Source organism: Onychostruthus taczanowskii, unplaced genomic scaffold (assembly GCF_017590055.1).
Source record: "Onychostruthus taczanowskii isolate IOZ18803 unplaced genomic scaffold, ASM1759005v1 scaffold276, whole genome shotgun sequence".
Taxonomy (NCBI): Eukaryota; Metazoa; Chordata; class Aves; order Passeriformes; family Passeridae; genus Onychostruthus; species Onychostruthus taczanowskii.
Window position 1 is genome coordinate 57,629 of NW_024500084.1, and position 18,741 is coordinate 76,369.

General features: G+C 37.6%; 1 protein-coding gene across 6 annotated transcripts in view; it reads right to left on the minus strand.

Annotated features, from left to right (window-relative positions):
- Positions 1-5,641: 5,641 nt before the first annotated feature.
- PCGF3 (polycomb group ring finger 3) overlaps positions 5,642-18,741 on the minus strand; it is a 55,292-nt gene continuing 42,192 nt past the window's right edge. For all 6 annotated transcript variants that reach the window (XM_041407676.1, XM_041407679.1, XM_041407675.1 and 3 more), the window contains 6 exons: positions 17,948-18,003; positions 16,879-16,989; positions 16,278-16,366; positions 14,561-14,698; positions 12,471-12,551; positions 5,642-11,045 (listed from right to left, as the gene is read on the minus strand). In XM_041407676.1, coding sequence (XP_041263610.1) covers positions 10,998-11,045; positions 12,471-12,551; positions 14,561-14,698; positions 16,278-16,366; positions 16,879-16,989; positions 17,948-18,003 — 523 coding nt within the window. In that variant the 3' untranslated portion in view covers positions 5,642-10,997. The remainder of the gene's footprint in view (positions 11,046-12,470; positions 12,552-14,560; positions 14,699-16,277; positions 16,367-16,878; positions 16,990-17,947; positions 18,004-18,741) is intronic.

Genomic DNA, 18,741 nt, shown 5'->3' on the forward strand with positions numbered 1-18,741 from the left:
AAGGAAAGCCCATGCAACTCAGCTTTCATGTCTGTTCTCAAGGAGTTGGGTTTGTACACAGTGGAGAATAAAACAAAGAGGCTTCCTGAATTACAATTCTAATAGCAAAAGAGATGTGTTAGCATACAGCCCAGTGTACAGTGACAAAGTCAGCTGTCCCTAGCGCATCACATTATCTGCAACCATCATCTACCCCATCCACTCCTCTGAGATCTGTAGATCTCTAGACCCTGTAGTTATAAGGGGATTTCTAACTGCTTCTATGCTGCAGTTCAGAGAACGAATCCACCATTGCCTTGGCCCAATTGTTTGCTTGGAGGGTGGTCAGCTGAGCAGTCCAACACTGCTCTGCTACCCTTAATAATCCTTGAATGAACCAGACCAAAAAAACACTTGGAAAGGAACTGCCATAGCGTGATACGAGATGCCCTAAAGTGGAAGAAAAGAAGCAAGGGAAAACCAACTAAGGAGCTCTTGGAAAAAGAAAGAAAAACTGCAGTTAAATCAGGAAAATCTAGTTGTAAAATAATCAAAGCCATTTCTGGACTCCAAGACCAAGACTTACAGACATGGAATAAACAAAGAGCCTGAACATGGTATAAACCTTTGAGGACATAGAATACCAAGATGTGCCTGCTTTCATGTTGAAATTTTGCAGACATGTGCTCCTAAAGCTCCTATGAGTACCTGCCAGCAGATGGGTGGGATCTAGCTGACATTGGCTCCAGATCTGTACTAAGGTTAAAACAGCTGCATGCATCTCTGATAAAACTGATCTGTGAGAGGGCAGATGGATGATAGGTGGACCATGGACTTCCAGTTAATGACAGCACCCTAGCTGCACCCTAGATGTCACTATCTCAAAGATATGCCTTCCTTTCCCAGAGGCTGGCTGGCTGGTAATTGTCCATAAAGCTACACACTTGTCTTTGGATACCCTCTTGCTACTTCCAGTGCTTAACTCTCCCACTGGCTATTTGACCACCTCAGAGGTGGTCAAATGACCCTGGAAAACCACAGGACACAGTTTCTTCCCCCCTAGCTGTGACTGGCCATCTCGGAGCCTCCTTTCTAACCAAGGACCTGATTAGAAACTCTCTCACTGCCACAGGACTCAGTAACGGCCTTCTAGCCCAGCTTCTGCACTGGGGCTGCAGGGTCACCAGGAAGTGTGCAGGGACACCGGCCCAGCACTTCCAGCATACAACAAGACATTAAGTGATACATGACACAAAATCCAAAGCAACCTCATGTACTGAAACAGGCATTTCCCAACTCATCTCTCTTTTCCATTGTGTCTTTTCCCAATTACTTTGCACCCAGAAGTGTATAGACTTCTCAGACATCTCAAGTAACTCCTGTGAAGCCTGTATTTTTTTCCATTGTCTAAGCAAAGACTTCACTGTTTCAGTCAGCTCATCCTTCCTGATGACCTTTAGAATCTCCTGCAGAATTCTTTTTTTCTGACTTAAATTAAGTCTATCATCAATTATGTAACAGTGGCTGTCCTTTCAGATGCACAGCCACAATAGCTACATTTTGTATGTTCCAGGCACTTAGTGTGTTAGTCTACACACAGTTCTTACCTCTTCCATGAATTATGGATAATGATTGATTAGTAATAAAATCAGCCTCCTCTCCAATTCCAGCACAAAATCCAGAAAACAGCAGAAAATTTTTAAGATCATGAGTACCTGTGTCTGCAGAACCTGATATTAAGAGAAAGTCTACAAAAAGTGCTTCATCATTATGTCTGCTTACCAAAATCTCTTCTGAACACCTGAAAACTATGTGCAGGATGGACTGTGAACAGCCCAGCCTGAGATCCACTAAAAGGAAGGCAAAACCTGTGCAAAAGTGTGGAGAAGAAAGAGAAGGGCAGAATCTCTGACCTTTGCCTTCCCTCACCCACCACTGCCTGCTGTGTGACATTCCAAGGCCTCTGGGAAATGATGCTGTCAGCTGAAGGAGAACTCTCCGATCCTTCTTCCTTGGATCCAAGTCACAAGTGTGCTGTGGAAACCGCCCATCTCCTTGCTTCTGCCTTCTGAGGTGAGAGCTTGACTGCAGGGATGGGGCACTGTGCCTGCATTTCAGGGGAAGGATGGCTGCTTTCCAGCTAAGCTGCTCCCAAGATTGGGGGAGGTAGATATGACACTTCAAATGGCAGAAAATAAGAAAAAAACTGCACAAACTGCTTCGTCCCAACCTGGTATCAGTGGCAAAAAAAGGTAGCAACAGTGTGGTGGTGGGCTATATTTTTTAAAGTAACCTTAGCTTTTTCTAACTTTTCTCTACTTTTCTTTCTCTTTAGCTCTTTTACTGTTAAATAAAATATATCAATATTTTTTGTATCAGTGTCTAACCTTGTTTTGGTTTTATTCTTGTTTCTGGGAATAACTGAACCTTTGAGTTCATCCTGCTTTATTCACAGAGAGTTTTCTTTGTTCCTCCATGATGGGGGCGGATTATAACACCACCAACAGAACTGGCTCCTGCTCCTAGCATGAAGCAGGAAGCTGAACTGTCACCTGCACCAACTACAACATGATGTGCAACATCAAATGGGCCACACAGATCAGAGTATCTGATGAGGGACAGATGAGGCCTTCTCATATCCAGCAGGAACAGCTCCCACACTGCAGCAACAAAGGCAGTCAACCCACCAAAGCCAATGAAGCAAGAGGATCAGGCCCAAGGCAAGTTGAAAGCATACTTTCTTAAGAAGGACCCTCAGAGATCAGACAAACAGTACCAAGATGCCAATCAGCTATGAAAAAAGCTGAAGGTGGGATCCACCTACTACCTCAGATCTGAGAACTTTCTTGAGGCAATGTGAGGTCCCCCAGGTGCCCATCACAGCCCTGTGAGCAACTCTTTGCACCTGCTTAGCCTCCAGCCATTCTGGTTAACACTAGCAAAGTTACTTGTGAGACCTTGTGAGCCTGAGTAGTCAACCTTGTCTGTAAAGGACACTCTAATCTCAAAAAAGCTCTTGAAGAGAGAAATGGTGAAGCAGTCCCTGTCATATCAGAATACATAGACTTGGGACTGCCTGTTTTCTAGGGAAAGAGAAGACAGTCATCAGAATGAGAAGCCTGTTTTCTCTTGAGTCACAACACAGAGGATCTGTTTAGGTGCCATTGGCAGAGGATCCAGAAACAACTCATCATCTGTGCTTCAAATCAGCATTGACCATTTTTAAGCAATGCCCACTGCAATGGCTCAATAAAATCTAGAGAGACCCTCAAAGATGAGCATTTCAGTTGAAATCATCAAGTCTCAGATGTGCAGCTGCAGTCCACAACACTGACACAAAGCAGAGAAAGGAATCTTTTCCAGAGGTGTGAGAGCAGCCCAAGGGACACATTCTAGCTGACATCAAGATTCATTAGTGTACTAGTCTCTTTCCAGGCACTTCTGCAAAAGAGTAAAATGCATTTAAACAATAATCCAAGTAATGCTAATACAATCCATTGCAGCTATTTACAAAGGCATTGCTTAAATGGGAAAACAGAAGCATTTGGACAGTACATTGTGTTACAAAGTACACCAAAGCAGAACTTCTGTTCTGAGCTCTGATGAGAACCAGTAGAAAAAACCAGAAGCACAGACATTATTTGCTGCATCAGCAGTCAGTACTGCTCCCAGCAGCAGTGGAAACTGTCATATGGTGCAGCCTTGGAGCACCCACAATCAAAGCTTTTGTGTTCTCTTGGAACAAGGATTCAGGCAAGGGACAGTGAACTTTGCATCAAAGGAGAAAACAAATAAACAAATAGCCTTTAAGAATTTAATGAGAATGAAGTTTTACTTTCTTCAAATGTGTGAAGAAACAATTGCAAACTACAAACTGGGGCAGGAAACAACAAACAAGGCTTTACCGGCAACATCTTTTCATGGAAATCACCCAATTGATTCAGACTGAAGCCAATGGCTTTTATTTTTGTTCTGTTCTCATTTCCATGGACACATTGACATGCAATCATTACATAAAACACACAAAGCACAGACATGTCCAATCCAAGCCCTTCAGTAGAACACCGCTACACAGTGACAAGTGCAAGCGCACTGCCATGTGAAAGACTAGACATATTTATACAGATGTGGATCACATCTTCCTTTTAGTAGCCAAATCTCTCAGACTACTCTTGCAAACCTTTTTCTCCACTAATGCTAGATCATTGCTTGACTTTTTCAAAATAAAAGTAATGAAAAGGAAGCCTAAAACAACCAAGAATATAAAAAGCTAAATGAGGATGGTGTTGGAAATTAAAGATGCACAGGGACTTGTTATGGAGGTACTAGGGATTTGCACTGCAGTTTACCTCTATTCATATGCAGCACTGGATTAAGCCTAACTTGAGTTGTGGCCAGTTGAATACTGAGTGACTATATCTACACCTGGGTTTAAACAGCTGAATTTATCTATCTTAAATGCACAAATTCAACTGATATGTATTTTTTTCTCTGACTGCTCTAATCCCAAGGAAGCAGTTATTGCACAAAAAGAAGTAGTGCACTCAAAGTAATGATTTTTTTTTTTTGTAGCAGAATAGTCAATCAGCAAAATAAGAAACTCTAAGTTACATATAAAGCAAGAAATACCAGGAAAAACTTTTGTATTTCCTCTGGGATAAAAAATGTAGTTAGTTTCTACTCGCTGCAGGGCAGGTTGAAGCTTTCAGGGCTAGCAAACACAACTATTAGCACAATTTCTTTTTGTGATGTTTGGGAATTTCAAACAGAAGTTTTTACACTTTATTTATTAGAATAACACCATGTTCAGGAAAGGGAGGGAGTCAGGCCCATCACTGGTTACTTCACAGATAGATGGAATCAACCAGTAGCACAAAGTTCAGGTAGGTAGTAAAACCACCTATAATAAAGTCTTTTGGAAGACTTCCAAAAAGTAACACTTGCTGAATTAGTGCTAATTTTCATTCAATTTTAAGTGACTATACACAGGCAAAGGGATTTTTCTGCAGTTAGTCTCTCATACTGATATTTAAATGAAGCTAGTAAGTGGCAAATGCCTAATTTCCTCAGGACCACTCTGCATGGGTAAAGTCAGTGCAAATAAGAAATGCATGTATGAATAAAACTGACTTCAAAGCAGCCCAGAGTTGCCGGCAGTTCCTAACAAGCCAAGAGCATAAATAAAGGTACTGTCCTCTCAGCATGCAGAGCAGTTCACAAGCTATACATTTGCATTACTGCATGTAATGCAGATGCTGCAAGAAATTCAACTACTGTAGCATCTGTTTTGCACTGTTATCGTCTCAACCACAGTAAGGTTGTAAGGGTAAGATTGAAAGGCGCGCAGATAGGTCAGGTAAGTACCTTTTTATCCAGGTACATAAAGACACCAGGATAGCGCTGTTTTCCCTCTTGGTGACTGAAGCCATTTAATTTCCTATCTAGCAGTTACTTGACACACACTTGTCACAGATATACTTCTAGTGGAGTAATACTTTAAGCCATCCTTCTATTTTGTGCAAAAGGCAGATTTTATGATAATGCAATGCCACACCACCTCTGTTTCAGTCACACTGCATTTATTCAGTGCTACGATGACTGCTAGCTCCTTATGTTCCTGGGAGAGAATGGGACAAAAACTTTCAGCCTCACAGCATTTCAGTTAGTTTCTCTGCTTTTATTAACAAGCATATAGTATTCATTGGCAAAACACTGATACAAGCTTCACTATCATAAAATCAAAACATTAAGCATGAATCCCCAAAAGGCTTATTCAGACAAAACTAGCCACCAGTAGTACAGAAATTACACAGCAACACAAAGCATAAAAAATTGTAAACTTTTAAATGAAGCTAAGCCAAAAATATGGTTTTACACTCTGACAGTTCCAGAATCTTTATTATGCCACATATGAGGATAAAAGGCTTAGTGGTTGCACTGGCTAATTGTCCCTTAACTGCAAAATGATCCTGTTTGCAAAAGGAAAGAACAAACTTTCCTTTTGTCCAGATAAGTCACTTGAATTAAAGATTCCATCAAACCAATACTTTCCATTTCAAACAGAAATAACAAAAACAGTGGAGTATCAGTACTCAAAACTCAGTTCTTCCTTCAGCCACACCTCTGTTTGAATGAATGATCCCACTGGTTTCTGTGGAACCATCCAGGTTATTAGTAAAGTTACCAATGTAGATGTTCATAGAATTGGACATGTAGTTCCTATCCTACCACCAGGACATGGACAGGTCATTGTGGCTTCAATAGATTTCCAAAAAAACTCTAAGTAGGATAAAATATGGAACAAATAGTAGAATTATACCTTTAATTTGTATATAAATAAAACAGGTAAAACACTACCTGTTGATTTGCCACAAGACCCAAGTTGCTAAGTAATTTTTGTCCTGACTGCAAGTTTTGATGAGAGCAGAGATTGAAGCATTGTTCCATATTCTTTATTGTTGCTCTCTGCAACTTCTTGAAAAATGGATCTCAAGATCCAAGTAACATCTAATTGTATCTTATGTAGGGAGACTCGTGTGAGGAACAATTTCTGTTATCAACTTTAGGCAGACTAACTAAAGTTGCATTAACGTTTTCAGTGAAACATCCAAACTGAAGTGATTACCTGAGGAAAAGCAGAAACTTGATTTTTCTGTTCAGTAAAGCCTTGTGTACAAAATGTGTACCTAAGATTCATCTCACTGATGTACAGACTGGTTGGCTTTTTCCTATTATAGTTATCTCAACGTAATATGCAGAATGCTGTAAAACAGCAAGTTATATTTATCATCTAGTAGAAAAAAAAATCTGTAAATCCCCTAGAACTGTGTTGTTATAAAGACAATAAGAGTCACATAAGCTTTCAAAGGCCCATAGCCTATTGGAAAAAATAGCACCATCATAGTTGTAGTCTGATATTTTTTACGGTCCCATATCTCCTGAGTGACAGTGTTGTGTATACTATTGCACAACCATAGAAAAAAATATTCCCAGGTGTGATGGTACACAAATATACCAGACCTAACAATGGCACAAAACATTTTCAGATAGGCTGCAAGTCTTGTAGATTGCTTCCACAATTCACATTAAGGTTTCTTGCAAGATCATTTATTTTAAAATATTGCTGACAGATAGTTCTTGTACTTACAGATATTTTAAATCCCCCATTTCACTCTTAAAATAAAAAATGGAACAAAGCATAAAACACACACGTCCACCCCCAAATAACAGCCCCAATAAAACTCGATTTGAACAAGTGAGAAAAGCCATCTACATTCCTTTTAAATGTAATGGTAAGTAGATGCTACATTTACAATTTAAACATAAGCCTAATAAATGCATGTTTCAAACCTATTGCACAAAAGCATAAGTAATGCTCTTTATCCATACAAAATAAAAACATACAGATGAAAGCTACTCAAGGTAAAATGAAGAAGCTTGTAGAAACATCTTACAATTTCAATTTATATGCCCGTAAATAAAACTGGACCACTAAAACCAAAAATACTTGTATGGTAAAATGAGACAGAAGGCTTAAAATAGAATAAATAATTTTATAAAGTTAAAATTTAAACCCCCAAATCTTATTTAAATTCAGTATTATATATTCTATCTGAATTCTTTATTTTTACTGAAAGTATACTTAATGAGACTCTAAGCCCAGGTGATTCATCAGTCTCACTGCTGCTGAGGATAATGCAACAAGATACTTCCTTATTGCAACTATTTACCAGCGTAAGAAATTGTAAAAAATACTTCACAGTAATGGCATCTTCACAAAAGCCAAAATCAACTACCATGATCTCATCAGGACTAAGAAATATGTATGGTCGAATCCAAATTTCAGTCCAACTTTCAACAGTATCAGGGTTACTTTACCCAATATAATCTTGATATAAATTGTCTCTTAAGTGTCACAGAAATTCAACAAGGCTCTGACCCAAAGAAGACCTTGCTCTACACTGTAGTCTTTTAGTGAGACTAACATATGGTACAGACAGAGTCACACCACTTCTGAGGGCAATTTTTGTAGTGAAGATATTATCACATGTGATTTAGAAAAACAACTGAGTAATTTTGGAGTTTCCTGTTGGTTTGGGGTTTTTTTGTTTGGTTTTCTTCGTTCGTGGTTTTTTTTTTGTTTTTTTTTTTTTGTTTTGTTTTGTTTTTGTTTTTGTTTTTTTTGGTGGTTTTTTGTGGGTTTTTTTTTTTTTTTTTGGTTTTTTTTTTTTTTTAACTGATGTGGTTTTATCAGATTAAACACATTGCAAAAGCAGTTACACACAATTACAAGCAAAAACCCCAGCTATAGGTATTAATACTGGCTTGAATTTATGTATCCATATAAACAGAGTTTTCTATATACTGATAGCACCATAACAAATTCAAGTGATTCTAAGGATGGTTATAAACTTATGAGTTTTGTATTGTAAGTTGTTACAGCAAGAGATAGATTTGAAAGGCTTCTGAATTCGTGTATTCGTAATTAATTTCTCAGTTGCTCAAGTACATAAGGAAGAAATGACATGCCAATGTACTTTAACAGCACTGTGTCAGTATCTAGTCATACAAAAGTTTCCTGCAGTACACACACTTGAGGTAGACAGATCTCATTTATATGTGTATATGTATATATATTTTTGTTTGTGTGTGTACATATATATATATATATATATATATATATATATATTCTGATTAAGGTGGTTAATCAGAATGCTGTCTGGCAGCTTTAGTTCAATGTCTACATCAGGTACAGCCACTGTGTGTATACTATGGGTGCACAGAGCCGGGACCCTTACAGTCCTGTCCACATTCTCAGGGCCTCAGTGGCAAAGCCAGCCTCTTATTTACACTAGAACAGTAACAATCACGTAAGAAACAGCTCCAGAGAGGCCCATTATGTCAGCTTGTGTACACATCCACACCACCTGCATTGACTGCTTTCATGGAAAGTTTTAAATATGGTAGACACATGATCTTGTTTGCTCTTTTCTGCCAGATCAAGTAATGCTAAAGACAGAAAAAAAAGCTGAAAATACACAAACAGCAAGACAAAATCAGAGCCAAATTTGATTCCATGAATCACAGACATGCACACAAACACCACACAAGAACCAGATGTGGAGTTCTGCATAACCTAAACATTCAAATGCAGCTATCTTAAGACTTTCAGCCGCAAGGACAGCAGCATGTTCTGGCCATTGTGTGGCTCTCCTTTCCATCTCCACAATTCAGGAGGCTCCCTTTCATTCTCTCCTCACATAATTTCTTTTTCATTTCCTTGCTACTCACACCTGTGACTGTAATCAAAAATAAGGAGCCCTGTTGTCAAAGGTAAGCACAACCAGCAGCTGAGCTGGAAAAGGAGAACTGAAGCCACAAGAGGGACATTAAGGGAAATGTGCTGAGGAATGTAGGGCTTTGAAAACTCAAGAGGAAGAATATTTAAAATGCTTAGATAAATCTCTTGCAGTATCAGCTTCTGGTTACTAAGTAACACTTTCTAGCAGAAGAAGCAAAAGAGCACAGCAAGAGGAAGCAGAGCTACTTATCCAAAGACAATTTATCAAAAAATAACAGGGTTTAATAATAGGAATAGCGACTAGCATTTTCAGCTGACAGGAAAAAATTCCTTCCAAAAATCAGGTTAACTATTTCCAGCTGGCAATAATAGGGCATACACTGTTTTCAGTGACTTCACACCTGTGCCAGACAAATGTTCTTACAATTGTACTATGGACGATACACAGTGGATATAGCTTGCAGAAATCACTTTCAACTACAGTTTTTTAAAAGCCAATTATTTCCAAAAGCCTTACAAAAAGTGCAGTGAGCCCTGCTAAGTGCCATAGAGGGTTCTTTCTATAACATAAATAGTTATATGTGTACACAGATGTATGTACCCATACATACATTAATGTGTATTACCTTGTATCCATTAGGGCTGATGCAAGGAAAATTACTAGTTAAGGCCAAAAGGTGCTAAAATAATCTTGTCTTGACTCCCCCTTCCTCCCCATCCCATGTAAGTTAGGAATTGCAGCAAGGAAAATGCCATGGTTTCATAAGAAAACAGCTGAAAAAATTTAAAGCTGCCCATAAGTTTTAATCAGTGAAATGAAAAATCCACAATACTCTCAAAGTTGTCCAAGAGCCACTTTTTCAATAGCTAGAGATAGCAAATTCTCTCTAAATTAAAAACTGATTTCTGCAAGCCACAAATACATCAGAAATGTTTATTTTTTAAGAAATTCACAAATCTAGCACTTGTGAGTATTTGTCATTATGTGGTGCAATTTATACCACAGCAAAATATAGATCACAGCACATTAAAATCAAATGAAATTATTTCTATTAGTCTTACCAAATTAACACGTATACAGAAGTATCAAAACTTTATTAAAACACAAGGTGAGGGAGAGCAATATCTGGGCAAAAATGACAAATTTACTGGTTTCCCAGATCTTCTTACGTTTTCAATGCAGCATAATAAATTATCACCAGTCACTGTATTATCAGGTATGTTCAATGCTCTACAGAATAACTTGAATAAAGCCAATGCAATCAGGCATACTATATAAGACAATAACACTTTGCAAAAATATAGTTTTTAAAGATATAGAATGCAAGAAGTAACTAAATGCAACTTGGTGTCAAAAGCAACATATTTATATCACCCCACAACACTCAAACTTTTTTTCTGTGTGTAACTGTAAGAGACAAATCAGGCTGAGCTACATGGAACTGTGAAGTGTTTTCAGTATCTGTAAACTTAATGCTGGTAGTGTCTTGCTGAGTTGAAACTTCTTTCTTCCGTACAAAAAAAGTATAAATATTGTCTGCCCAGAAGTCTAGGTAACACATCCCTAGAAGAAATATTCAGGGCAGCCCACTATGAAAGCCCTCCAGTCTTCCAAAATTATTCAGCTGGTTTGTGTCATGTGATTAGTGACGCACTAAGAAGGTGCCAGATGATAGTCTCTGCAAAAAGCTCTGTCCAGAAGGACAATAAAGTTCCCTTACAGCAAGTCCATTTTGGGTCTATAATGTAGCAGTAGAGGTGCTTTCTGCAAGACAGAAATACCAGTAAGTTAAGAAACAAATCCAGAACTAACCTGCTAAGAAGGAAAAATTTCTGCGTCATAAATTAAAGCTTCATTTAAATACAAGAGCAGCTATCTGATCTGTCAAAAATTCACCAAGACAAAGACAAGGTGCAACTTCATCTGTGGGGCTCAAACAAGTGGTAAAGAATCCTTTCCACTTTATCTCAGGAGCAGATCTGTTTATCTTGGAAAACTCCCTGAAGTAAGGGATGTCTAGAAAGCAGCATTAGAGTATGTGGTACTTCACATACTCTAATAACAGCTCTCACTTGATTCCTCCTCTGTGAAAGCATCTGTTGATTTTTTTACAAATAGGCAAACATCCACACCACAACATCCTGCACCATGGACTTCTGTGTCTCATAAAAACAGTTACTTCAGCTTGTTTGTTCTGGACCTTCTGCATCTCAGTTCCATTTTACACCCACCATTTATTTCACTTGGGAGGGCAGTTTACAGTTCTGCTTTCTACATGACTCACAATTACACAGATCTCTCACGGGTGAAGAGTGGACTGAACAGATGTACATCAATTTGATGCTCATGTCTGGTTCACTCAACTACACCACAAAACCCTAACATTTGCATTGTATCCTTTTATCTATACCTACATTCAGCTTCAGATGTTTATTAATCACCTGTCACTCAGAACTGTAAAGACTTCATCCAATATTTTATCATCAATCTGTCACTAACCTAATTAATGACAGTGATGTCACTGCACTGGTAATGAACTACTCAAATCCATTTCCATGTCATTCAGAAACACCATATGAAATAGATTTCAGCAGGATTCCACTTGTGACATCTCTGCATTTTTAACACTGACCACTGATTTTATCCTGTGACTCTTACACAGGTCAATTATTTTTTAATTCCAAGACAGAAAAATGCTCCTCTACTTCCACACGGACCTCTTCTAGATATGCATCCAGAGCCACCGAGTGATTTCACCTCAGTGTACATGGTATGCTCAGAATGTGTTGCTTTTGCATTACAAATACGAACTTGTTCCAATAACTCCATGTATACATATACTGACTATGTTCAGTGTTGACTTCCCTCCCAAGTGTTCAGTTTTGCTATTCATTCTTACTGCCTGAAGGGGTTAAAAGTAATACTTTTTGTAACTTCTGCTTCCTCTGACAGACTTGATAACAATTTGACAACTAATACAGTGTTCCCTTTTTTCTTGCTATGAATACTTAATTCTCTTTTCCTTAATTTACTGGAAACAAATAAATACTTGGTGTCTAAGGATATTGTAGTAGATACTTATAAAAGTACCTTCCATAAAGGTAAACCACAGTATATTCCAAATTATCACTATTTTATAAACATTTTATTTGGCCACTTCATTATTTACATTGAATCATTGTGTCGTACCTTAAATCTCCATCTAGTAACAACTACAAACTTGAGCGTATGGTCCTTGCCAAGAATCTCTTCATTGCATAATATGTCCAGCTGACAAAATAAAGGTGACAGTTAATTCATTGGGACCCAATGCACCAAACAACATATTTCACATAACACATTTCACATAATACAAGACTTTTTTTTCTCTGAAGACACTGGTACTCGTAATCCTGAAGTTGCCCTGCAGACAAAAATCATACCAGGAAAGAAAAGATAATACCTGCTCTCAACATAAAGTACTGAAAGACCATGTCAACACCTGCCTAAGAAATATAGTATGATAAGAATTTAATGTTTGATTTATCTTCCCAAGCAGCACTAAGGTCCTTTCCTGAATGCTTTACATGCTTTTAAAAGGTTGAATACATGAACAATGGGACAGAAATCTCAAAGAGAGCTGTTACTGAGCATACTATGGTTTTTTTTTTCCTAACACCAGTCAGGTGGCATTGTTACAAGGGCAGCAGTTTTTTCAAAAAACACCATCTGCCATATACTTATATGTGACATTTACAGGAATTTTACAGATACTCAACAGGTATTTTTTGTTTTCTATCACTGTTTCAAAAAACCTTGATATTAGAAACAGGGAGGATCTCAACATACAAGCATGAGGATCATATGACTACTAAATCAGCTGAACTACAATATCTTAAAATGAACTAAAACCAGGGAACATGTATGAAAACAGCAAGCCCCACGAAGGTGGCTTATCTTACAATGTTTTTACCCCACAGCCCAAAAAGGCCTGTATGTACATACAGTCCACTTACATGGCAGTAACTCAAACCTCAAATAGTCTGTATCAAGCAACCAAGTAACCACATGCTCAAATTCTCCTTCTATGTTACTTGGTACTGGTACAACGATTACACGATCATTTATGTAATTTTTAAGAAGGCAGAAAGGGATAACAAGGAAATAAACAATACTCCAGAAAAGTTTTTCCTTCAGTAGAAACCAAGTAGATTTTTAAGTTACATCTTAGCACACTGGACTGGAGGGCTTACACATGCATATACCAAAAGAACATATTAAAAATAAACCCTTTTGAACAATCCTTGTAGCTATGAAGCTGCTGGGCTAAATCCAGGAGTCAACCACCTCTGAGCCAGCTGAGAACAAGATGGGATACATAGTTTTGTTTTAGGAAAACTGGCAGAGTCTGGGGATATACTTGAACCCTAAGAGGGAGAGAGTGTTTGAATTGTACAGGAGCTATGAAGGAAAAGTGATAAGAGATGCAAATTGGCTGTTGACAAGTTTGAGCAGCAAGGTGTTGACACACTGGACTGGAAAGCAGATGATTTGATTTGTATGAAATGTCTTAATGAAATTCAGTGAATCAGTGTCATAATATGGAATTGAGAGATGTCAAGCTGGGAATCAAGAGAGATGCCCAGAAACTGTAACCAAGATCCAGCCAAGTGATAAACAGGGGCTGCATTCATAGTTTGCCACTTTCCATTTTTGAATCTGGTCTAGGAGAAATTCAAAGTATTGCCTTTCCTTCTGTACCTTTCAACTTAAATTCTTCCCATGATACCCTGCAAAGACACGTAAAAGTAGACATCTGATAACACTCTGGCTGTGGTAGGCAGCAGCTTCAGACTGAGCTTCACTAAGACACAGAAAAGGATAATGTATTTGTGCTGCTTTCTTTTCAACTGGGCTTCAGTGTTGAAGTGCTGGTTTCTGTCTGGCCGCTGCAGAGTGCAAACTTCCTAAAATGCTGGAGATGAACTCAACTACAATCTATCAAACAAATCATCTTGCCAGAGTCCATTTCAACACACGTGGAAGCACATAACCAAGCCTTTTTGTTCAACTATTTGTAAATGCACATTAAAAAATGCAGTGCAAACTAAGTGGAAAGTCCTGTACAGACCCAAGAAAGGACAAGAAAATTGCTATATAACATATAATTCAAGAAGCAGTGTATGCTTCTGTTTTCTGAAAATAAAATCAGAATAAAAGACATCCTTTTGCAAAGGAACAAACCCACCCCTTTCAAGTTTTTGTATCTGTAAACTTATTTTTAAAAATTAAAATATTACCTCATTAAAAGAAGAAAGGTTGAGTTTTTTGGCAATAAACTTCTTTAGATGCAAGACTGTTGCTTGTGCAGAACAACGAATCCATTTTCGTTTCAATCCACGCAGTTTGCTGCTATTGCACTCCAAGCAGATGCTTACCTTCAGGAAAAGGCAAAAAATCAGGAGTTGGCTGCAACAATTTTCTGCAGTCCCCTATGTATTCCACATGCAGTTTTTATTAATCCAATACAGTGAAGTACAGCACTAGCGTTCTTTAAACTGAAAAACCTATTAAGAAAACCACATGTTCTAAGATTTCATAAGTTGAGTGGTAAGTAATAAGACAAAAATCTTCAAGTAGTAATTTTTGATGTTGGAACAAGGAGGCTACTTCAGTCCAAATTCATAGGCGGTCAATAGCTTAAGAGGACCACATGATAAAAGCTAGAGCAAGAAAGCAGTAAGAAAACCATTGTCAATTCTTAATGATTGCTTCTAACATAATTTCTAATTGCCAATGCAACTGTTAATCTAGTTTAATTGTAACATGTTTAGAAAGAATGAATACAAATGCTATGACAAATATTTCAAATGCTCACTTTTTTTCCATTCCAGCTATTCATTACAGTCTAAATTCTTTGTGATGGTATGCACTTGTATTGCACTAGGAGGATCTAGTAACAAGTATAATCCCTTTGAAAGTTCCCTTACATGGCAACTGAGAAGAAAATTAACCCAATCTAAAGTTACTCTGGACACGCATAACCAGAAAACTTAAAAGGCATGGCTTGTTTATACCAAAGGGAATTTTCACCTTCAAACAAGCTTTGTGTTTGAAACTTAACAGTGGGCTTCCCTGCTTTTATGATATTTTTATGATACACGGCTAACACTGACTTAGTATTAAAGGTTGAAAACAAAATACGTATTAAGTTAGTAAGAGTGCTGTCAAGGAAGCTTCCCTGTCTGACCATGCAGGAGCCACTCTGGCAGTCACATTTGCACCACCTAAACTGGGACTGAAGCCACTTCACAGCTACACCCCTCACACTCACATTCAGACCAGGATTCCTTACCAACTCAACCCCAGGTTTCCCATAGCAGAGTCTCAGACATCCAAGTCCTCTGAGAAGGGGCCCTGAACAAAGGAACCCCTGGGCTTTCATACCCTAGCAGCACCAAAGTCTGGGGGTCTCAGCTCCTGCTGTGTCTCAGTGTCCAGTGCCCAGGCTGATGCCACAGGTCCCTGTGCCCCTTCCTGTGCCAAGGGTTGGCAGTTCATGGCCTCTTGCCTCGGGCTCCCATCCAGAGCTCAGCCTGCAGCTCTCATTGCAACTGCACCCAGATAACTGCACTGAATGTGTTAACAGTGCCAGAGGGTTAATTCATAATTATCAATACACATTCAGTTTAATGTATCATGGTAACACTGGGGCACATTCCTGTAGAAGGTAGAAAATTACACAAATTTGTTTTGACACCAAACTTTGAAGACTCATAAACAGAACTATAAAGACATTTGCATGAAGATTTGAATGTATTCTCCTGCCAAAACCCAAAGGTAAAACCTCATGCTTACAAAAAAGCATTGCCCAAACTGCGTCGTGTTTGTATCAGAGAACAGAAAAAGTAGCTTGAAAGAAGCTTATTTTCTTCTCTGTTAGATTATCAAAGTTACTTTACAAAAACACAACAGCTAAAACACAAGATAAAACTAGAGCATGCCCTATGATCCCACCTGTTCATCACTTCGGTGGTAGTCATTATCTTCTTCCTGTTTTTCCTCCGAAGTTTCTTTATTTATATTTTCATCTGCTTTAGTTTCACCTTAGATTAAAAAAAAAAAAAAGATATATGGGATACATATATATTATTTTCATATATAAATCCCAGATATACTCAACAGCATTATTAGCTTATAGTGCTAATACAATTAAAACAGCACGTTTCAGGACCGCAGTATAGAATAAGCTTTGCTATTCCCAAATTGTGCTTATCGGCTCAAGCAACACTTGCAGCCAACAGCCCGTGACATGAAAGAGGAGAACACCTATGGAGTTAAACTGCTAGCAGCACAGAAGCTGGGTAACTTCACAGTCCCCATGTAGGCACTACTATGGAGACAACTTTGCCACAAGCAACATGCTATTAACAGCTAAAACCAAGAATTCTGTGCACAAATAAGGGACAAGGCAACAATCCTAGGCTGATTCTATTCCTTGCTGTTAGGAAACAATTATGACTGTAATATACCCACTGGGCACATACTTCCAACAGATCTGTCTATCAATTTACTATACGTCACCCACCAAAGACAGAATAAATAAAGGACTATTTACCATTTCGATGAGAATCTAGGTGCTGTTTTGTAGAACATGTCTCCCCTTTGATGTCCCCTGGAACTTCCATGCCCAGTTTGTGATAAAACTCCCTTTGCTTTTTCATTTCCGCTGTTTAAAATTGCAAATATTAATCCCTGTAATAAAGTTCTAATGCAATATTTATGAAGTTATTCCAAATCCCTTCCCACTTAAGGATTACCAACAAGCGGCGGTGGTGTCATTATTTACTATCTTCTATCTCTCCTATCACATCAAGTTATGCCTAATCTTATTTTTCAGAATTACAAAAGCATAAAGTTATCTGTATAATTACTACTATACTATTACTGCTAGAATGAGATGGAATTTTAAATACTAATAGCTAATTTTGAATATCCCCCATTTTGAATATGACCGTATTTCAGTCAAAACATTGGTTTTGAATTTTTATTCATAGTTCTGATTTTCAATATCCCAGAAATAATTTTTAAAGTATCTATTTAATCACATTGATATTTGAAAATGCGCTGGTTAAAAAGAAGCTTCAACAGAGTAAAATACTCTATTTAAATGAAAGCTTCAACATACATTAAGACCAAAAAAAACCACTGAGCAATATTTATAAAGTCTTACTTTAGTTTAACAGATCTCATGTCAAAGAGGATTATGAAAAGAGTAATTGAAAGTTCTCTAATAAAAAAGAACTCTCAAAACAGCAGAAACTAAAAGCATTTTAAAATTGTATTTTACCTCTGAGAATTCTAGAAAGCTTGCATAACAGGTATTCAGTTTAACAAAAACAAATTAGAGTCATGGTATGGCAACATTCAAAAGCTGAATGACTATTTTGCTTTACATAATACTGCTTTTGGAAGAAACATCCCATGTTGTCTCCCACCACCCCCACACTCAGTTGCTGCTAGTACAGGTATGAAATTAAATTAATTGCTAAAAATTATACAAGTGAAAGAGTCTAGTTTTCTGTATTTTTTCTCCCACCCCTTTTTTCATCACTTGAAACTTTCTTTTTTCTTTTAATGTCAAAGAAGTACAAACTGACCTTTAAAAAGGTCACACCACAACTTACCTTCTTGGAGGCCTGGCACAAGTTTGTAAACAATATCTTGCATTGTTCTGTCATGACTAGCAAGGAAAAAAACAACAAAAAAAACAAAAACAAAAACTTAAGTTCATGATCTTGATTGAAAACATTTCTCTCTAAAAAGTTCCAGTACTAACCATATGCAAAAATCTCAAAATTCACCTAAGAAGAATTTTACTTCTCAATCAGTATTTCTATCAAACCAGAAAGAACAGCAACACAAAAGAAATTATGAAAAAGTACAAGCCAAGACAGAAAACAAATGAAAGTTTGAGAAAGACTAGGCTGTAGAAGAATTCACCCCACTGAGTATGTCTTTCTGCACCAAGACAAGTATGTCAGTAATCTCAAATTCTTTTCCAACTTAGAGGTAAACTCATTTTTATTACAACAGAATCAATAACAGCTTGTTTCTCACTCCTATAGACTAATTTCTCACATTTCTAGATTAGTTGTGTTTACTAGGATTCTTCTAAAATGCATGAGTTCACAGAAAAAAGACCACAACAAACTAAATTTTACTTTATTCTTAAAAGGACAAAGTAACTGTGAGAAACATTATGTAGCTAAGTAGCCTGTAGTGGTAGTATGGCTCAAATGAAAAAAAGGTAATAATCCCACTGCAAGCAGAACAGTAGGGCCAGTTAAGATTCTAAACTTTAATCCCAGCTCACCTAGAAAAATCCAGTTCTAATCTAAAATAAGTTATGTTCTCAAAGAAATTAAATATTATATTAAATTCCTATTAAGAAATAGTATAAGAAGCATTTCAAGTGTCT